This window comes from Pantherophis guttatus, chromosome 2 (assembly GCF_059756535.1).
Source record: "Pantherophis guttatus breed Tessera chromosome 2, ASM5975653v1, whole genome shotgun sequence".
In the NCBI taxonomy this organism is placed as follows: domain Eukaryota; kingdom Metazoa; phylum Chordata; class Lepidosauria; order Squamata; family Colubridae; genus Pantherophis; species Pantherophis guttatus.
This window is the reverse complement of record NC_142064.1, coordinates 117,469,204-117,491,539: the sequence shown is the minus strand read 5'-3', so window position 1 is coordinate 117,491,539 and position 22,336 is coordinate 117,469,204. Positions and strand designations below refer to the sequence as shown.

Genomic DNA, 22,336 nt, shown 5'->3' with positions numbered 1-22,336 from the left:
TATTGTTCTTTTCTTTCACTTGCTGTATAAGCTCCCCCTGACCCCCACACCCCCATTACTAGCAGCCATACTGAAAGCTATACATTTTATGCATCTCCAATTTCTTTTAACAGACTTCCCCTAATTCTGAAAAACAGAGACAATTGTTTCTGGCTAAGGTCACATATTATGATTATTCTGATTTATTTAATCATGGTTTATCAAACCATAAATGTTCAGGTATTGATAAAAGGCTTTGTTGTAAACCATGGTTTGCAGTTGTTGATTGCAAAAATAACCATATAACTTGAACACGTAAATCTTTTGGGGTCATGGTGTCTATCTTCTCTCACTGCATTTCTGTATTTTGGCAACCCAGACCTACTTCTTTGTGTGTGTGTGTGTGTGTGTGTGTGTGTGAGTGTGAGAGAGAGAGAGGGAGAGGGAGAGGGAGAGAGAGAGAGAGATCTCCCCCCCCGCATACTTCTTAATGTATTTTAAAGCAGGGAATGAGATGATATAGTCAGCTGGTGCCATCGCTGATTATTGGGGGCAAATCATTGGCCCCCACAGAAAGGGCTTGCAACTTGGGCGTCCTCCTGGATTCACAGCTGTCTTTAGAAGAGCACTTGACGGCCGTGACCGGGAGGATTTTTCATCAGGTTCGCCTGATCCGCCAGTTGCGTCCCTTTCTAGATCGGGACTCCTTACGCACGGTCACTCATGCCCTCGTCACCTCCCGTCTGGACTATTGCAATGCTTTCTACATGGGGCTCCCCTTGAGGAGCACTTGGAGGCTCCAACTGGCGTAGAGTGCGGCCGCGCGGGTGGTGACGGGAGCGACGTGGCGCTCCCATGTAACACCTCTCCTGCGCGAGCTGCACTGGCTCCTGGTGGTCTTCTGAGTGCGCGTCAAGGTTTTGGTTATCACCTTTAGAGCGCTCCATGGCTTAGGACCTGGTTATTTACGGGACCACCTGCTATCACCAATAGCCTCCCACCGACCAGTACACTCCCATAGAGAGGGGCTCCTCCGGGTGCCGTCGGCCAAACAATGTCGACTGGCGGCCCCCAGGGGGAGAGCCTTCTCTGTGGGGGCACCTACTATCTGGAACGAGCTCCCCCCGGAGATACGGAGGATCCCGGATCTGCGTACCTTCTGTCGCGCGCTCAAGACTTTCTTATCAAGCTGGCCTGACCTAAGTCTTTCCCCTTTTTAAATGGAAATTTTAAATTTGGTTTTAAATTATTGGGGTTTTAAATTTGTTCAGCCAAATTATTTAATTAGTTTTATCTTATTCTAAATTTTGTATTTATATATTTTATTCTATGGCTGTTCACCGCCCTGAGTCCTTCGGGAGTAGGGCGGTATATAAATTCAATATAAAAAAAAAAAGATGAGAGGTAATGTAAATTGCTATTTCTACACTGTGTAAAAATCAGATTAAAATCAGTGTTTAATAAATGCAACTTTCAGGGCTGTACATGTTGTGAAAGTGATTTAGAAAACGCACTTTGGACTTGGTGCAAGCCCAATACTTCTCTGCTCTTCATTAAAGCAGCCTGAAAATTTGCTTTTTCATGCTTGTGCTGAGGCCTGGGGAAAAAAAAGGTTGCTTTAATGAAGAGAAAAATAAGGGCCAGGTTAAATATGCTTATTTTAAATCCTTTTCAAAGTGCACAGTGTTTTGCCCCAATTTTTCAGGGTTTCTGAAGTGCCCCCCCAAATGCCATTTAAAAGATATATGGTAACAAATATTACATATATCTGGTTTATTGAATTATATGAATACATAGTTTTTTGTTTTATGAGTTTTCTCAGCTGTGACTCTGCTCATGTAATATTCATTTCTCTCAAAGAAAAGCAAGTATAAAATGTCTCAAGATAACCAAATGCAAAGGAAACCTGGAAGTGGAGGGTGGGGGGGAGGGAGAACAGAGAAGGAAGAACAGCTGTTGGAAGGAAAGTTCCAAAACATGAGTGGCAGGAAAATTCCAATCTTGGTTCAGCAAAATCTTTCTTTTGAAATAAAATTCAAATCTGATCTGGGGATTTCACATAAGGTTCTATTGCTCTTCTCTTTGAAAAGAGTGAATGGTGGCTTCTCTGGAGCAGAGTGACTTGCTTGGTTCCAATCATCAACTTATTTTCATATACTCATAGTCCTTGCTTATCAACTGCCTTGTTCAGTGACTGTTTGCAGTTATGATAGTGCTGAAAAAAACAATTACAATCAATACCTGCATTTATAACTTTTGTACAGTAACAACCCTCAAGTCAAACAGTAACAAACCTTGTGCCTGTTTTTTTCTCCCCCCCCCCCCCATTGGAGAGATTGAAGAGGAAGGGATTACAAGAGAGTAAGCAAACATAATAGAGAATACACTAGGTGGTGTGCAGAGTATATTTATGGCTGCCAGCACCACTGCACTTGTTTCAATGTGTAGTCCCTATTGTGTTGCATGCTTACTCTCTTGTAAACTACTTCTCCGGATTAATTCCCTTCTTGCTAATTATCCCAGCAGTGGGATGAGCTTCCAAAGGATGGAGGAATGGTTAGAAGGCAAATTAAGTGTGAAACTGATTGGTCTTGTCAGTTTCAAGTTGGCTATCCAGGCAAAGGGGCCAGAGCGGATAGGGAAGACACAATTCCCCACATGTGATTTCCCATTTAGGGACTGCTTTGCTTAAGGACAGAGCTGCCAATTCCAACTGTGGTCGCTAAACAAGGACTGCCTGTACTATAAGCACAAACTTGGATAAAATATGCATCATAATTCAAACACTACAACTTGTATCCTGCAAGTTCACATGTAGGTGTACAATTGCAGCATTTACACGATAATATAGTCACCACACATCTGTCATTTTGGCTTGTTGCAAATGCAGATAAATGTAAACTAAGTACTTACTTAACCCATGTGAGATCAAGAAGTGAACTCTGTGGGATTGTAGTTAGCTTTGATTGTATGATGGCTCTTGTTTGTCAAGGAGATAACTGTTGTGGTCCACCAGCAGCCTGCAGAGCTGGCAGCAGAGTTGGACAGTAAGGAGGCTGGGGAGGACCATGGGCCAGTCCTGGAATCTGGGGAAGTCTTGGATAAGGGCTCTGCATTGGAGGCAGAGAAAAGGCTATATGGGAGGTACGTGCTGCCTCCGGAGCCTCCAGAGTCGGACCTCAGCGAGGCAGAGGAACGGGGAGCCTGTTCCCAGTGTGCACATGCGTAGAGCTGTCAGAAGGCAAGAACAGCTAAAACAAAAGTGACGTCTCAGGAGTAGGGCTGGGAGATGATTGGCCCCTCCGATAAGACTTAAAAGAGGAGCAAAGGCACGTGGGCCTTTGCAGGAAGCAAGTTTGGTCATTCGGTTCAGCTTGAAGCCTGAAGCTCTGTTTGATTCTGGATTCCTTGTGGCTTTGCCAATTAGGTCTTTGGCAGCATGTCAAGGGAGATAAAGATGGGTGATTATCCTAAAGGACTTCTCCCGAAGGACTTTTTATAACTAATTGGGACTCATCTGTGAATGAACAGAATTCACAGCTGTTGGAATAAAAGAGGTTTTTGGGACTACTCATGTGTTTTAATGACTCAGGAAGCCTAGGTCAGAACAATAACAAGCAAACTATTATGAAATCATTAGACAATAAATATTTGACATTTTGATTCTCTGAATGTGGTATATATCCATACACATTTTGTGTAATGTTTCATATACCAAACATCTGATCTTGAAAGTACCTATCCCAAATTGCAAAGTTCTGCATGATCACATTTAAACAGGCCCAGGCTACATTTCAGGCCCAGGCTGGTATCTGTCTTCTACAGCCACTGGAGAAGTCCTTTTTCCATAAGAAAATCAACTTTATTTTGCATACCAAAACTGTTGCCAGCTGCATCTTCCATCAGCGGCTGCTAGTATTAAACTGTAAATAATAGTGGGCTGTAGGTGCATTGGTGTAGACTTCTTTCTCCAGATACTTCAAGCTGTCAAAGAAAAGAATGTAGTCAGATTGTATGGAAAAGATTATCACCTCATTTGTCCCAGGGTTGAAATTCTTCACGGACAGAATTTAAGCTAGGAATATATAAAAACCAGACATATGTATGCATTTCTATAAATGAGTAACTACAGATAGCATCTTGACGCCTCTGGTTTCCTGGCTGAGTAGGTGGGTCTTTTTAGATAGTTATAAGCAGCATATTTTTTTCAAAATGCAGCCCAGGAAAAAAAGGTTCAGAAAGGTATAAAAATCAATGTTTCACTTCCAGTCTGCCTGGGTTTTTTTAGCATACAGCTTTCCATCTGCAGCTTAATTTTGAAGCCAAATTATTATTAATGAAATCTGTATACCTCCTGAGTATAATTGGTTCACAAATAATCATCATTAACAAAACAATATGGGAATAAACAAGAAGGAATAAAAGAGAACCAACCAGACAGGAAGAAAAACAAGCCCACACAAGCTAATGGGGCTTTTAATTACTCTTGCCAAAGGCCTAGCTGAAGTAACTAAGCCTTAGTTACTGAGGCTTTCAGGCCTTTTGAAACATCAGCAAGAGTGTGGGAGGGGAACTGGATCTTGGGGAAGCTCATTCCAGAGAGCAGACACTGCAACAGAACAGGCATATTCCGAAGGCCTTTCAGATGATACGTTTTAATTGGAAGTATTCGCAGCATGCCAAACAGTAGTTCAAGAATGGTGCTTGCAGAGCTCTGCTCTTTCGCATCTTACCAATTTCTCACTCTGTTGCCCCCTAGGCTATTTCAAATCCAGCAAAATGCATGTCATAATTCTGTGTAATGTTTTACCCCTGGACTACTTACTTGGATTTCTGGGCATCAGCCAATTCGTGGTTGCAATCGTCCAGGCTCTTTTTCAGCTGTGCACGGAAATTCTGTTCCTGCTCCTCCATCTGCATGGCTGCACGAGCTGCCAGTTCCCTCTGTCTGTCCCACTCAGCATCCCGTTGCTTTTCCTGTTGCCGAAGTCTCTGCAGGGGACAAAGAGGCACATGAAATGTGAGAACAGATCCATAGGAAGGGCAACCCTGGTTCCCAATTTCGGCATCTCACAAATTGAAACAATCAGGAGATGTAAGCAAGCTATTGTACTGTACTCTCAACTTCTGTCCCGCATTGCCACATATCTTGACGGAGCTCACACAAACCTGAGCTTTTGTAAGGATTCACTGAGATACAGCATGTGTGAAGCACTTTCCAACACTTGAAACTGCCAAATATGTAAGAATGAATTAACTGGCTTCCACGTTTTGTCACCGACCCCTCTCATACGATTAACAAGCATGGGAAATATACCGACTAATACTAGGCTCAGGAAAAGGAAAAGATAATATAATCTAATATACAAAGATAATGAGGACTTTTACAAGACAATTTTCTTTCCCAGATACAACTGTTAGGAAAAAGATCCATTACTGAAGAATAACTTGAGTTGTCGTTAGGCTGTGATTATTATTACGTTCATCTGCCTCCATTCTTTTTCCTCAACTATAGATTCACAGGGCAAGTAACCTATATGTTTAAGATATTGTCTAGAGCCGTGTTTCTCAATCTTCACAGCTTTTATACAGTATGTGTAGACTTCAGATCTCAGAATTGCCCAGCCAGTCTACACATCTTAAAGTTGCCAAGGTTCAGATACACTTGAGAACACAATTTTGCCTTAAAATAAGCTGAGACAATTGCAACTCCAGGATCACTTAAACCTCTCAGTCCAGGTTCAAAGCCTCCATACAAGCAACTCATGTCTGGCATGTTCTTCCCTCCCAAGGAAACAAAGGAATCTTCATATCCATTAAGATCTTACAGTATTATGCAGTTTCTGAGAATGTTCATGGGGTAATCACAGAACTAGGTTCTCCTCTTCTGCCTTGATTGATTATGAATTATTAGCCAGGTACAGGTCAATCCAGGGTAACACAAATAAATATGTTTTTACTATGCAAAACTTTACCTATTACTAGTAGTCCTCACCTTACGATAGTTCATATAGTTTGAAGTTACAACAGCACCGAAGAAAGTGACATTACCATTTTTCATACAACCGTTACACCATCTCCATGGTCACATGATCAAAATTCAGAAACTCATATTTGTGATGGTTGTAGTGTGCTAGGGTCGTGTGATCACCTCCTGTGACCTTCTGACAAGCAAAGTCAATGGGGAAGCCAGATTCACTTAACAACGGTGTTACTAACTTAACAACTGCAGCGATTCACTGAACAACTGTGGCAAGAAAGGTCATAAAATGAGACAAAATTCACATAACTGTCTCACTTAGAAACAAATTTTAGGCTCAATTGTGGTCGTACGTTGAGGACTACCTGTACCTGTTTCCCATGTTGGTGGTCATTCCTCCAAAGAACCAATTCTCCTCAGCCCTCTCTTTCTTATCCCTCACCTGGTTTTCTCGGCACTGTTCTTTCTGCATTTGCCACACAGCCTGCAGCTGCTCAGGGCTCATCCCTTTCCAGCGGTCAGTAATCACACGGTGTGACCCCAACAAGCTTTTAGCAATGCTTGGGTCTTCCGACAGGAGATTGCCAGTCAGATGGTTGTGGATCTCAGCATAGTTATCATCCTGCTCACGCTGCTGGGATACATGTTGCTGCTCTGCAACCTCTGCAGCCTGATTCAGGGGGCAAAAGAAAGGCGATGAGCTATGAAGGGGCTGGCATTCCTTTCACCCACACCCTTAGTCAGCTGTTGGGATACAGCAAGAACACCAAATCTTCAAACTTTCACCTTTCTTGAGGCAGTGTCCCGGAACAGGGTATAGAGAAACGGCTGGGAGAATCCAAAAGTACCTGGGCTCGGTTAAAGTCTGCTAATGCCATGGCTTTAGCCCTGCGACATTCTTCCTCTAATTGTGCCAGCTCCTGGGCTCGCAAATCCAGCTCTATTCTTTTTTTGTCTTCCAGATTATCTGCAAGGTTGGGAGGGTGTAAAACAGGTGCAATACAAGACAATCTATACAAAACATATCCCACTGGATTACAGATTATCAAATTACAGTTGTGGATATTGTTCTTTGCTTATACCCAAATGGTTTGTGGCAGAGCCAGCAGAGGGAGCAGGTGGATGTTATTCTTCATAGCAGCAGCTGCAGAGCAATGTTCCTTTTGTGGACCTCCGATGGACATGCAGTTCATCCCAAGAACAATTCTGCTACTCGTTCCCCAATTCAAACATACCTGCATATTGTTGATCAGCAAGTTTCTTATTCCGTTCATTTCTCTGCTCCTCCAGCACATGCTTGTTCTTCTCCTTCTGCAGTTTTTGGCGGGCAACTGCATTCAGATCCTCACCAGCAAAGCACTGCATGCTAGAAGGGCCACAGCGTGGGTCGTCATCACTCACACGGGCCGGCTGCCCTTTGCGTACCACCTCGGGGTCATGGATATCCCATTCCCGCCGCGTAAAAGGCTGCTGCTCCCGCTCACGGAACTCCACCAGATCCTGGCATAACAATTTCTTCCGCTGGTGCTCCTCTTCCTCTAACATCTGGGCAACCTTGTCACACTGCACCCTGTCTGCATCTGTACAAAAATGTTAGGACAGTGCTATGCAGTGCACAATTTGTGCCATGTGCCCCTCTGAAATAAAATAGGATGGGCCTTCTGAGTGAGGAGGTGGGGTGGATATTCTGCACCAAGATTAATAAAATTTTAACTTCCAGAAAACCCAAACTGTATGGAAATGAAAAACTAACAAACCCCCAAGCACACCAAAGCTGTTTGCCTGATGGATCATTTTAAATAGTTCAGCAGCTGTTATCTTTGGCTTCTATCTTTTTCCTCAAATATTGCATCCCGTGTAAATACGTTTTTAATAATATACAGTTGATCCCATTGTCAAAATTATTGCATCCACTTTTCTATGATCTTTATAGACCTGTAGAAATTTTCGACTTTCGATCACAATTGAGCCCAAAATTTCTGTTGCTAGTTCTGTGAGACATTAAGTGAGTTTTTCCCCATTTTATGACCTTTCTTGCCATAGTTGTTAAGTGAATCACTGAATCTTTTAAATTAGTAACATGGTTGTTAAGTGAATCTAGTTTTCCCCTTGACTTTGCTCGTCAGAAGGTTGCAAAAGATGATCACATGACCCTGGGACACTGCAACCATCATATACATGAATCAATTGCCAAGCATCTGAATTTTGATCACATGACCATGGGGATGCTATAACAGGTGTAAGTGTGAAAAATGATCCCTTTTTTCAGTGCTGATGTAACTTCAAATGGTCACTAAACAAATTGTTGCTAGTTGAGAACTATCTGTACTTTGTCATCTGCACTGACCTCCAGTTGATTTTCAGCCATAATTGAAATGATGGGATCAGAAAACACATTAAATTGCATTAAATCAGAATATCATATTAAAGCTGCATTCTGAGATTGCATGACTGAATTCTGATTGCATTTTTCCAATCAGAATTGGAAATTCTGGCTGACTTTTTGCTGTATGTGGGTGTTAGTCCTGAGAAAGATTTCTATCCCTCTCCCACACCTAACCTCATCCCCTCTTCCCAAATGGCCGAACATTTCACCCACATCTATTCAATGATGACACTATCTACAAGATTTCCCAAGAGCCTCTAAAAAATAGGGATGCTAACTACAACCACCCAGGAATTGCTCATTGCTACATTTATAAATCACAGTGATTAATTAATTGGGCCCTCACATTAAGTCATAATGTGATTTGTTTTGATTTCGTATGTTAATTTAGATGGTTAAGTATAGTTCTGTTAATTGAGGCTGATGGATTATGTTATGCGAAATTCAGACAACCTTATTTGGCCTTGCTGATCTTTACAGTCTTCAACGGTTGAGGCCCAAGTATCTAAGGAATAATTTTCCCTTTGTCTACTTGTTAGGGCACTGTTTTTCCTGATAAATACAGGTAGGGAGGTTGTGTAAGAAAAGGCACTTCATCTTATGGCACCTCACATGAGGAATTGTCACTTTAAGCAGGCTTTTCCACCCTTTCATTGCCTAATGCCTTCCTTTTCTGTGTTAATTGTTGCATTTTATTGTCTTTTAATTTATAATTCATGAAGAATTATGTTTGCCATGGGGCAGGCTACAATAACACTGCTCTATTGAGCGAATAAGAATCAGAAGCTAAAGGAGAAAACTATTAATGCTGCAAAGGAACTTTACTTAGGATATTGTTGAATAAACATTAGAGATCCATAGGAAATAGACAGTATGGATAATGTAAAGCTATATGAAATGCAGTGTATAACTACTATTTTAAAAGAGCCCTATTTTCTTGATGGTCCCTTCCAAGAAGCTACCTCACAAAGGTTTCTGAACTATTCTAATTTTGAGCATTTCGATGATACGATGCTCACCAGAGAGAGAACTTGCTTTCAAATCTTAATCGATGGACAGAGAAATAGGATGGGAAAAGAGTTCTGCTATTTTTTCTCCAGCAGACCATGTCAGGAGACTTTTCCCCAGCTTCATTTGTCAAAATGGTAGAGGACTGGTCCTATTGTACCTGGTTTTCCCAGCTATCACTAGCATCTTCTTTTCTTAAAAAAAACTTATACTACAATTCTATATATGGCTACTCTAAAATAATTCTCACAAGTTCAATGGAACACTCATAGACACATGTACAGGATGTCAGTCTTTAAGATTCTTCTCACTACTCCTAATGAGTTAAACAAATTTCACTTTGCCAAGACACACGTTTTTCCATAAAATTAACCAAGAATCCAGGACAGGTTCAATACAGTGGACCAGACAGGCTTACCAAAGGCTTCCTCTCGCCGCTTCTCTATATTCTCTCTCAGTTTGCGCTCTTCCACTTGCCTCTTCAAGCCTTCTATGTCCACCTTGAGGGCAAGGGACATTAATGACCATGCAGCTTAATAGCAAAATAAGGTGAGGCAACTTCCTCAGCAAATAGGATGCTCCCCTCCCACTTCATCCAACTGCTGTAAAAGCAAAGGTATCTTAAAAGACTGTATATTATGGCAAAACAATAAGACCTGCTTTATCTAGGGCCATCATATCTACAAAAATCTGAACAACCACTACATGGCAGCAATGAACAGTTGGGTTGGTCTTCAGGAAAGCACTGAAGACCTGGCTTTTTCCCCAAGTACTGGGGCCAGGATGTTGTCAGAACTTACAGAGGGTGATTGTTAAACGTGATTGGGAGTTTAACTTTATTGTAAATTGTTTCATTGTTGTGTGTTTTTGTATCCCATGCAAAAGTTTGTTAAAGACGAATCTGGATTTTGGCAGTAAAAAAAATAGTATTGTTAACCTCCTATGATTTGGCTTACTCTTTCAGATCATCTAAAAGGCCCTGCTTCATCAGAATTTTGCTTGGCAAGAACACATTGGACCTGATTTTTAACTATGTTTTTTTGCAGCTGGTAGCCAGTTATGTTTCAATATTTAGTGTATTTCAAAATTACAAGCCTCTTCACTTTTCTGATGAAACCTCTTTAAGTGCCAATTTTGTAATGTACCGGTAAATTAAAAGTAGAAAATGTTTGATTTTGACTTAAGAATTCCAGGAACCAAACCAATTGTGGTTTAACATTTGTAAGGTGTTTAATTTTATAATTTTAACATAGTTTTTTATACTGTTTTAACTTTGGATTGAGAGCCTCCCAGAACTGGTTATAAGATGGGCAGCTATATAAATGTTTTAGATAAGTAAACCTTGATTAAACAATGGCTTAATGCTGTCTATCAACCCAATCTCTTTTTATTACACCTATTTTGTGGAGATATAGTTCAAGCAATTCAATTTTGCATTCAATTTCATGATGCTGAAGGTAAAACTGGAGCCCTATTTCCTTCACATGTTATTTCAGTGAGTTCAAAGCTAACAAAATCCAAATGTCATGCCACAAAGAAACCCATTTGCTCCATCCAAAATCCAATTCATGGTAATCCTGTACATTTGCTCAGTTTTAGGGGTCTCCAACCCAAAGTGAACCATAGATTTCCATACACTGCCTTCACACATGAGTTTAAATGGAGTTTCTTAACCCTTCTTTCAGCTTTCCACGATACTGTATTTAAAACAGTAAACCGGGGTTGGCATGTATTTTCTAGAGTAGAATCAGAAACCCATTTCAAATCATGTTTGCTTGGCTTGCAAAGTGCACATTAAATACTGTTTTCTGGGTTCTTTTCAGATATCTGTGGCTGCCCCAGCTCTCTGGAACCAGTTACCTCCTGAGGTCCGGTTCCCCACCCTATTGGCCTTCCGAAAAGCGGTGAAGACCTGGCTTTTCCGGCAGGCCTGGGGCGGTTGATCTCGCTCTTGTGATCTGGCAAGATCCGGCCATGAATGGCGTGAATGAGTTTTTAATGTTTTTAATTTTTAAATGTTTTTTTATAATGATTTTTTTAAATGTATCGTGAGCCGCCCTGAGTCTTCGGAGAGGGGCGGTATATAAATTGAATTAATTAAATTAAATTAAATATCAATCCCAACAAAGCATACATGTAGTCAATGGCTTCCCATTGCACACCATCAACTGAACATTAATTTCTCTGCAAAGCCACATTCATATTCAGGAAGGTTAGCAACCAGATGAATTTCTATCACCGGTGAGCTCCTTTTCTGGGATTTCCAGTGGAGGCACCCCTTCTCCCAATGGGTCTATGACAATTTGCTGCGGCCAACTCACCACGGCCAAGTTGCCATGGCGAACTTGCCACGGCCAACTCTGCAGGACATTTCTTATAGCAAAGAAATGATGGAATAGAATCATTAAAGAAAGGGTGCGAAAGGAGGGACACAATGAAACCCGAATGACAAAAATGAAAACCATTTATTTATTCATTTTAAATCATGAAATTGAATTGATAAATTGTCCCGCGGTGAGTTGGCCGTGGCGAATTTGCTATGGCGAGTTGCTATGACCACAGTGGCCAGTTGTCCCATTCCGTGTCCCAATATCCACTCCGGGAGTCTTACCCCGATTGTACGATAGCGAGCATTGAAGATGCGGCTCTGTCTCTGCTTCTCCCGGTTCCGGCGGGCTTCCACGGCAGCCGCCTCTCTCAGGTCGGCCTGAATGTCCACCTTATACATCGTTATACTCCTGCAACAGGCTGCGAGAAACGTTAGAAACTTCTGACTGGCCGTTCGGAGCTAGCGATTCCCTGCAAACTAACGACCTAGCGATCTCCCTGGATTCTGTGCCGAAGAAAGTCCTAAATCGATCGAGTTGGGGGAAAAAAAAAGATTTCCTTTGCTTATGAGAAAACCCGCAGAAGTTCAGAGTTAGGATCCCTAGTAATACAAGATCACTGGGGAGGCCTGTCTGTGATAATAAGCGTTCCTTTCGAACGGACGGTTCGAAATAATATTAAAATTTTAATTTAAAATATTAAAATAACCTGTAATTGGGAGCAGGAGCGCGGATTTAAATAACAGCCTCCCGCGCTCGACTTTCGGCAAAATTTGTTGATGTCTGGTTTCTATGGCAACGGTTTAACATTCTCTCCCTCTTCAAGCGGATGTAGTCGATCTACCGGAACGTCGATTTATGCAAATTTAGAAGGGCCGTAAAAAAAAAAAAAGCAGCGAGCGGCAAAGCGAGCGCGGTTTTGGGCGAAGGCCACCGCTAGGGGTGGCCGAGAACAGCTTCGTCTATCTAACGCAGAGGTCTTCAACTTGGCAGCTTTAAGACTTGTGGACTTCAACTCCCAGAATTCTCCAGCCAGCATAGCATAGCTGGGAAAATTCTGGGAGTTGAAGTCCACAAGTCTTAAAGCTGCCAAGTTTGAAGACCTCTGATTCTAACGCCTCGAGAAGCGGACAGCCAATCAATCTCCGGTATTTCGAAGGAGGCGTGGCTGAGGCGACGGCTCAGGGAGCGCTCCCGGGTTTGGGGGGGGGGGGGTTGAGAATGTAGCGGCGGGCTCTCGCGAGATTTTCGGGCGCCCGCCCTTGTGGAAAGCGGGCTTCGAGCGGAACGGGGCCGGGAGGGGTCCCCGAGTGGGCGGCCGAGGTTGGCCCGGGTTCACGTGCCGGGGCCCGCCGACCCTCCGCCTCTCCTGCCCCCCTCCTGCAACATGGGGTTCCTCAAACTGATCGAGATCGAGAACTTCAAATCGTACAAAGGGCGGCAAATCATCGGGCCCTTCCGGCGCTTCACGGCCATCATCGGGCCCAATGGATCTGGTAAGGCAAACCTCGGCTGGGGCGGGACGGGGACGTCCGTATCGCGGCCCGGATGGGGAGGTGAGTGGGTGGGAGAAAGCAAAAGCCGTGTAATTTAGCCCAGCGAAAGCTACCCTCGGTGGGCTTCGGCGAGAGCAAAGCCTGGCTGCGATGCGTGCTTGCATGTCTGAATGAATCGCTGTTCTGGGTTGGTGGCGGCTGCTTGACCCGGGTTGAAGGCAGTTAGGTTGGCATCAGTGAGAATGATATAGAGCAGGGGTCTCCAACCTTGGCCCCTTTAAGCCTGGAGGACTCCAACTCCCAGAATTCCCCAGCAAAGCTGGGAATTCTGGGAGTTGGAGTCCTCCAGGCTTAAAGGGGCCAAGGTTGGAGACCCCTGATATAGAGAGATGGCCAGCTCCTGGATGTGTGTGTGTGTGTATGTGTGTATATATATTATATATATACACACACACACACACACACACACACACACACACACACACAGAGCGTGTGCAACCGAGAGGTGCCTGGCTCTTACACTAAGTTGCACGATTTATCCTGATTGGCATTTACTGCAGAAAAAGGGAAGGGAAGAATGTCTAGTGAACACAGATAATTTACCACCGTGTAGCTCTTCTTATCAGTGAGTTGTGTGTTTGGGTTGCCCACTGTCTCGATTCACACAACACGGTTAAATTGTGTTTTATGGTTTAAAAAGTTATAGGACAGGAATTTGGCAACATTGTTTCAAGATTTATAATTCAACCCTGACTGCAGCGTATAACATAAATGCTAATAATAAACAGTATGTAAATAAACGTGCTTGGCATGCCTTTTATCTTTTTAAATGTTTTATTGATTTTATTGTAATTTCTTTGTTATGCGCTACCCAGAGTTCAGTGGCCATACAAGTTCAATAAAGTATTATTATTTGAGCTATAGTTGTAGTGAACATAGCCTATTTGTGGGAGAGGGAGTAGGTATGATTAAATGCTTCTCTCCAGCACATGGTCCATCATACAATTGAGAAAATTAGTATTGCAGGGTGAAGACTTAGGCTAAAATCTGAGTGACAATATCTGTGTGGAGATGTGCTTTTTTAGAATTAGGAAGCAATATTGTATTGTATAAACCACTTGGATACACTTTGTAATAGAGTCAAAAAGTGGTTGGATTTTCATCTGAATGTAAACTTTATGCCTGTTCCAGTTCCACAAGACCTCACTCCTTTGTTTTTGCATGTGTCTCGGTTCTGAGCACATTTTTATATTTGAAAGATGTTCATGTGGAGATGCGTTAGGAAATACCTTTGGGATCCCTGATTATGAATCTAGTTAATGCTGTTTCAGATGTGTAAAAGTATTGCCCATTTGCTCATCCTTGCTTGCTTATGCAGCTGCCTACCTATTTCAGGTACTGGGCAATAGATAGGTATGGTAACAAGGGATGCCTGTGAGCGTGTACATTAGAAGAATTTTGGGATTAAGAAGTAACGGGGACATTAATAAAATATAGGATTGAGGTGGGTTTTTTTAAATTGTGTGTTAGATCAAGTCCCACGAGGTAGTATATTTAATTGCATAAAGATATCCCTGCTGAGATTCTGCCTGCCGTGCAGCTGTGGAAAAGGCTTAGCTTTCTCAGAATTTAAAAAGTGATAGTATAGGTCTGAAGAAAAGTTCAATTGCCAACCATTTGTTCATGCAATCACTAGGAATTGAGCATTACCTGATGGCGTCTAATAACTAGGACAATATAGAAAAAAATGAGATTTGTTATAATGTGGTATTGACAGTGGTGAAAAGTAATTAAATTTTTCTTGTGGGTAATATATGTGTATGCAGGATTCACCCAAATAGGCAAATTTAATTTTTTAGTATAAGATTTCAATAATTGCATAGGAGCAAAGAGGAAAATATCAGTTGCATCTGCATGTGGCTCAAGAAAAAAGTAACTTCACCATTATGGAGATAGTAATTATTGGTTGGATTGAGCATCTCAACCATGGAGAGGTTGGAAAAATACCACCTACTTTTCAATCAAAGATTTTTTTTATATATGAGAGAAATTCATAATTTGCACATGCCCAGAAACAATACTCTGAAAAGATGAGCATCAAATAAAGATTGTAATGCCAAGGCTTGGCAAGTGCTGATTCAAATGACAGTCCAATATTTTACTAAGCACATTTATATTAAAATATATGTCTCTCTGCTGTCTTTCATCTAGGCAAGTCAAACCTCATGGATGCCATCAGCTTTGTGCTTGGTGAAAAGACAAGTAATTTGAGAGTAAAGACTTTACGAGACTTGATTCATGGAGCTCCTGTTGGGAAACCAGCCGCCAACCGGGCATTTGTCAGCATGGTCTACTCTGAAGATGGTATTGAAGATCGCACCTTTGCAAGAGTCATCGTGGGTAAGTGTTAAATATTAGTTGGGGAAATTCTTGCGAGATCTAGAATGGATGGAGGATCCAGGATCCCATATTGCAAAATGTTGGTGGTTGGATTTCAAGAATTCATGGATATGGAATCTGAAGTGAGTCCCACCTTATTGAATAGAGGGAATGTTCCTTACATTCCTCTATTCAGTACAGCCCCAAATGTAATGTAAACGATACACACACATATACACAGACATATATGTATATGTATTTATGTTTTGGTTGAAGGTAAATGAAAGTTTTGTCTTTTAGGAAGCTCATCAGAGTACAAAATAAACAACAAGGTGGTACAGTTGAGTGAATACAGTGAGGAGTTGGAAAAGCTGGGCATTCTGATCAAAGCTAGGAACTTCCTAGTCTTCCAGGTATGTGTATTTTTGAATTTAGAATCCAATTGAATTGCTTGGTCTCTTAGCGTCAATAGAACATAATCCAATTCACTGGCACGTCTCTCCTACGGATTTAACAATGGCAACTGAACTGTACAGGTAGTCCTCAACTTACAACCACTTATGACCAAAATTTCTATTGGTAAGCAAGACCATTGTTAAGTGAATTTTGCCCTATTTTATGGCTTTTCTTGCCACATTTGTTAAATGAATTGCTGCAGTTGTTAAGTTAGTAACACAGTTGTTAAGTGAACCTAGCTTTCCCATTGACATTGCTTAGCTAAAGATTGCCAAAGTTGATCTCATGATCAACACAGCAGCTGGAACATTGCAACCATCATAAATATAAGTCTGAATTTTGATCATGTGACCATGGGAATTCTGCAGCAGTCATAAGTGAAAATGCTCATGAATAACTTCAAATTGTTACTAAACAAACAGTTGTAAATTGAGGATTAACTACATATGTTTAGACTTGGGTGTATTCAAAATAGGTGAGCTTTGTGTCTCTATAGAACGTCCATAGCAGTTGTCGGCTTCTCCAGTACTGAAAAGATGATGACTAAACAAATCTTTTGAGTTTGGTGATGGTCAACCTTTATTTAAAAGAGTGGCCAGGTGTGATTATAGTGCTGTTATGTTGAGCGTCAAAAAGGACTCCTGTGCTTTGGAGAAAATAATGCTGCTGTCCTGCTAAGCTTGGCTCCTAGGAATACTGACGAGTAGGAGAGGCAGATAGAAGTTCAGACTGATTCTCCACATTCCTAATATTGAAGATATATATCTCTCAGAGATGGTGCTTATCATTTACACCAGAAGCAGGAAACCATAGCTGATTTGGGCTGTCTCTGCCATGTTATTTTCCATTGTGGTTGGCAGTGATGGGAATCCAGAATATCAGAATCATACCTTTGATCCAAATTGTGCTAGAAGAAAGGAGGATGTTATATTAGGTCTGATTTTGTCATTTTGGATTATTGAAAGCTGGAAGCTGCAGCTAATGTAGAATGCAGTGGTAGAGGCAGTTATGAATGCACCTCAGTAAATCAGTGTTATACTTCTGCTTTACAAGCTGCTTTGGCTTCCATTGTGCTTCTGAGTACAATTCAAGATGCTGGTTAATTGCCATCTCTAAAGAGCCAGTTTGGTCTAATCCGGGTGTCGGCAACCCACAGCTCTGGAGCCGCATGCGGCTCTTTGGGCCCCTTGCTGTGGCTCCCTGACGAACCGGATCCCACCACTGGCTGGCCCTGCCTCTGCCCCTCGCCCTCCCCTCCCAGTCACTCCTCGGCTGAGAAGGTAAGGGCAATGGCAGCAGATGGAGACTCACTCCATATTCCAGAGTAGGAGCGAAGCGGCCCTGTACTTACCTCTTCTTTTGGCCCTTGTTGGTGCTGCGCACACCTCGGTCATTCGGGGAGACGCGTGACTTTCTCTCCACCCTGAGACATTGGCCTGGCCTGGTTGCGGCTGACGCCGGTGCTCTCACTGCCTCCATGGCCTGCTTGCTGCTCTTGCAGTGCCTTGCGCAGCACACTTAAATTTAGCACTTCAGAATGGGGGAGATGGCATCCCCTGCTCCTCCTGGAGACCATTACAATGCGGAGCATCGATTGCAGCCAGGTCGGGCCAGTGTCTCAGGACAGAGAGAAGGTTGCGCATCTCCCTGAGCGACCAATGCTCCGCGTCGTAATGGGTTTTCTCTCCCATGAGGGGGAGAGAAAGAGAAAGAGGAGAGAGAGAGAGAAAGAGAGAGATGAGAGAAAGAGACAGGGAGAAAGAGGGATGAGAGGGAGATAGGAGAGAGGGAGAAAGAAAGAGAGAGAGATCAGGGAGAAAGTGAGAGATGAGAGAGAAATGAGAGCGAGAGAGACAGAGATGAGAGGGAGAGAGAGACAGAGAGACCCGTTTCCCACAGAAAACACCAGGAACCACAGAACCTGTGTAGGCGTGGGTGAGGGGGCCATGTGACTGAGGGAGTGAATGACATTGAGTTGGCCACATTTTATGGCTCCTTGTGTTTTTTGTGGAAAACGGGTCCTAATGGCTCTTTGAGTGTTTAAGGTTGTAGACCCCTGGTCTAATCGTTAAGACACCAGGCTAGAAAGTGGGAGACCATGAGTTTAGTCCTGCCTTAATCATGAAAGCCAGCTGGATGACCTTGGGCCAGTCACACACACACACCTCATTTCATAGGGTGGTGGTTGTGGTGAAAATAGGAAGAGGAAGGTGTATTGGATATATTCACCATCTTGAGTTATTTGTAAAAATAATAAAGGCAGGATACAAATAAATAAAAATAAATAACCCCCCAGTGGCTTAAGGCTGGGTTATTTGTGGGACATCCTCCCCAGTTATTTCTACCCATCCCACAAGGTCTGCCAGGAGGGTGCCCTCCAGGTCTCTTCAATCAAAGAATGCCATTTGATGGGGCCTCAGAAGCCTGCTTTTTCTGTCATTGTGCCTGCCTTCTAGAACACCATACTCATACTGAGTTTAGATTGATTCTAACCTTGCTGGTCTTTCCCAAAATACTGAAGACCTGGATGATTTTTCAGGGATTGGGAGGTTAGATGGTCTGTTAAGAGGTGTAGAATTCATAGTCTTCTGGTTCCTAGGCCAGCATTTTAATCACTTATGGTACACCAACTGTCCTACAGAACAAGTTGTTTTGTAGTATTCATCTTCAGTGATCAATGACCATTTTTTCTACTTTGCTAATATTTTGTTTCATTGTTAACATATTCTTAGCTGAGTCACATGTATGAGATGGGCAACTATATTCATAAATTAAATAAATTCCAGGGTGCTGTCGAGTCCATTGCAATGAAGAATCCCAAGGAACGCACAGCCCTCTTTGAAGAGATCAGTCGCTCGGGTGAGCTGGCTCAGGAGTACGACAAACGCAAGAAGGAGATGGTCAAGGCAGAGGAAGACACCCAATTCAATTACCATCGCAAGAAGAACATTGCAGCGGAGCGTAAGGAGGCAAAGCAGGAGAAAGAGGAGGTAATGTCATAAGCTGCCTTTGTTACCATAGTTAAATCCCATATTTTATCTAGGAATTCACAAAGTTGCATATGGAGGCTCCTTCCTCATTTTATCCCTGTTACAGCAGCTTTGGGGACTAAAACCAAATCACTAGCTCACATTACCTAATGAGCTCCTGAGGATTTGTGGGAACATGATTCTGATCCAGTCTGATCTCTTAATCATTTACCACACTACCCATACTTTCATGGTGCTTGGTGGATTGGTGGTGGAATCCCCTCTGTTTACATTGTATTTGATTAAAGTAGAAACTTAGTTCAATGTTATGCTATCCTTATTTTTCCATTTTCTTTCCTGTTTCTGGTTTCTTGTGGTGGATTTGCTCTAGCATATAATATTTGGCCACTGTAGGTTGCAATTATGGGGTATGGGTTAGCATAAGGCTTACCACGGAGTAATAAAATTGTGGCTTAATGTAACATGTGGACCCAATCTAAAAGCTATTACCTAAAGTGTATGAAGTTACTATTGCTAAGAGTTATTTTCAAGGCTGTCTTAAATGGAATTTGAGGTTATTTAGACTATGTGGTATATTCAACGCTTTCCTTTTTGGGGAACCAGGCAGATCGATATCAGCGTCTAAAAGATGAGGTTGTGCGAGCTCAAGTCCAGCTCCAACTCTTCAAGCTGTACCACAATGAGGCTGAAATTGAAAAGCTAAACAAGGAACTGGGGTCCAAGAACAAGGAGATTGATAAGGATAAGAAGCGCATGGACAAGGTGGAGGATGAACTCAAAGACAGGAAGAAGGAGCTGGGCAAAGTCATGAGAGAGCAACAGCAAATCGAAAAGGAGATCAAGTAAGGTCTTGCTTTTAGGGGTTATCAGAATTCAGACTCACGGGATCTGCATCATTTTATATTACAACTCTGGGTCCCTTCACAGAATAAGAAGTCACTTTGACTCAGTTAATCTACAGCTCAGTGAACTCTGAAAATACTTCAATCCATTGTTAAGGAATAAGAACCATGGAGCGCTTGTCTTTGTGATGCAGAATTAAAACACTTAAAGACTAGATAGTGTGCAGAATAAGGAACTCCAGAAACTGAGCTAAATTATCTACTAAATTGGATAGTTCAAATCTGAAACTAAAATGACATTTTTGTGTTTAAGAGAATTCGGTAGTGTTTATGAGTGCTTATTTTAAAAAGAATGAAACTTTATTTAGTTTTGTTTATTGAATTTATTCGCTGGCCATCTTATCCCAGGGTAACTCTTCATTTCCATTTCTAAGGCAATGCCTGCTGTATTATATTTATCAGAAAAATATTAACAAGCGTGTGTTTAGAACTCCTGTTTGTGCTTATTAACCAGTCAATACATTAATGATTGTGGTTGACTTAAGACTTCAGTTATCTTTGCATGTTACCTTGAGTTTGTCTTCTGCTGAATTTTGTAAGTACACCTAGTATTATGCTGGTATGGTTTTGATAACTAGGGGACAGCTATGCCAACAGTTTTTGGTTTTAAAAGAATAAAAATTGATGCATTTTTATTTTGAAATTTTGAAATTTTGACCTGGTTAAGCATAAGGTTTAAATGTTTTGGAGGTGTGGATAGCTCTTGCTGATCCTGTCTGAGAAAGATAATAGCAGATGTTTGTATCTCTTGTATTGGCCAGGGTGCCTGGCAATGATGGAAACTGTAATCAAAACCTCTGGAGAGCACTAATTTGCCTACTCCTCTCTTAAATATATCTTTGATTTTGATTTCTTACAAAGCCAGTAGTCATATATATATTGGGGTTAAAATTTAGGTGCGTCTTATACACCAAATGTAGCCCCGCCCACCCACTGCCCCCCACCTTTTGGCCTCTGCCTTGCAGCAGTTACCTCCTTGCAAGCAAACAGCAAGAAAAAACAGCTCCTTTCAGCTTCAGCACAGGCTAATTAGCACAAGTTGGATCGGCCTCCCGACTCTCAGCTGATTTGCTCTCAGCTGTTTTGTGCAGGGCTCTGCTGCTTGCTGCAAAGAGGTAAATTGCTGAAGCAGATTTTTTTTTCCCCTTGTGCTAATCAAGCTATGCTGAAAATGGAGGATGTATTTTAATGGCTTGTTTGGTAGCACATCTGGTTCAAACAGAGAGCCTAGATTTACTTAAGAGTGACAATTTAGAGTGGTGGTGTATACTTGTACAAAGTTAGATAGAATGGTCAAGATGGTTTGTTTTTTTTTTAAAGAAAAGATTTTTTTTTGACAGGGAAAAGGATTCTGAACTGAATCAGAAGCGGCCCCAATATATCAAGGCCAAAGAAAATACTTCTCATAAGATCAAGAAACTGGAAGCTGCCAAAAAGTCCCTGCAGAATGCACAGAAGCAGTACAAAAAGCGTAAGGGTGACATGGATGAGCTGGAGAAGGAGATGTTGTCAGTGGAGAAAGCCCGACAGGAGTTTGAAGAGCGCATGGAAGAGGAGAGCCAGAGTCAAGGCCGTGATCTCACTCTAGAAGAAAATCAGGTACGACCAAAGGCCTGTGGACCCACTGAATGACATCTTGCTATGATATTGCTGGAGAGGGTTAGAGTCTTTGATTTTGATTTCTTACAAAGCCAGTAGTCAGAATTAAAGGATAGTTAATTTTTTAAAAATGTCGGTTTATTTTATATATATATATATAAGTTGAGCCTGTAGAACAGGGGTGTCAAATTTGATTTCATTGAGGGCCGCATCAGGGTTGTGTTTGACCTCGGGGGGGGTGGCCAGCTCAACGTCACTCCTGTCAGGGGCGCCTATGGCGGCCTGAGCGCTCTGCCAGCAAAAATGGGCTCCCGAGCTCAGTTTTTGGCTGCAACGGCCTACTGTAACACTCTGCTAATGAAAACAGAGCTCGGGAAGGCCGCACACAGCCCTCCCGAGCTCCGTTTTCACTGGCAGAGGCACTGCGGGCCAGTCCTCTGCTGTTTCCAGGCCAGCCCTGTAGGCCAGATCTAGGCACCCCATGGGCCAGATCCGGGCCTTAGGCCTTGAGTTTGACACCCCTTCTGAAGAATGTAATTTCTAATGTTTTCACGCGGAGGGTACAGAAATTGGTTCTATGCATGTAAACCCTGCTCTTATCTCCCAAGAGAATACATAGCATGAAAAAAAATATCTTTCTGCTGAGAAAAAAGCTTATGATTTTAGGCAGACTGGAAAAAAATCAGTCCGAGTCAGAAGCAGGCTAAAATTAATGTTGTGACAGTGAGATAAAATGTCCCTGGAGAAATAGTGCCTTATGTGCCATAAGATAATGTTGATAATGATGTAAAGAGCTACTTATGTGAGATTGTGATGAAAGTACTTTGATTCTTT

General features: G+C 42.2%; 2 protein-coding genes across 2 annotated transcripts in view; one reads left to right on the top strand and one right to left on the bottom strand.

Annotated features, from left to right (window-relative positions):
* Positions 1 to 1,740: 1,740 nt before the first annotated feature.
* On the bottom strand, positions 1,741 to 12,787 carry RIBC1 (RIB43A domain with coiled-coils 1). Its single transcript, XM_034434274.3, has 8 exons — positions 11,965 to 12,787; positions 9,772 to 9,853; positions 7,195 to 7,539; positions 6,808 to 6,926; positions 6,402 to 6,629; positions 4,805 to 4,971; positions 3,855 to 3,963; positions 1,741 to 2,194 (listed from the first exon to the last, which is right to left on the bottom strand). Exons 1-7 carry the CDS (start codon positions 12,079 to 12,081, stop codon positions 3,882 to 3,884), a joined length of 1,140 nt encoding a protein of 379 aa, XP_034290165.2. The 5' UTR covers positions 12,082 to 12,787; the 3' UTR covers positions 1,741 to 2,194; positions 3,855 to 3,881.
* Positions 12,574 to 22,336, top strand: part of SMC1A (structural maintenance of chromosomes 1A) — a 30,368-nt gene continuing 20,605 nt past the window's right edge. Inside the window, exons 1-6 of the mRNA XM_060683407.2 lie at positions 12,574 to 13,176; positions 15,388 to 15,576; positions 15,856 to 15,968; positions 18,798 to 19,001; positions 19,605 to 19,843; positions 21,244 to 21,502. Of these exons, the coding sequence (XP_060539390.1) occupies positions 13,068 to 13,176; positions 15,388 to 15,576; positions 15,856 to 15,968; positions 18,798 to 19,001; positions 19,605 to 19,843; positions 21,244 to 21,502 (1,113 nt within the window). The 5' untranslated portion in view covers positions 12,574 to 13,067. The remainder of the gene's footprint in view (positions 13,177 to 15,387; positions 15,577 to 15,855; positions 15,969 to 18,797; positions 19,002 to 19,604; positions 19,844 to 21,243; positions 21,503 to 22,336) is intronic.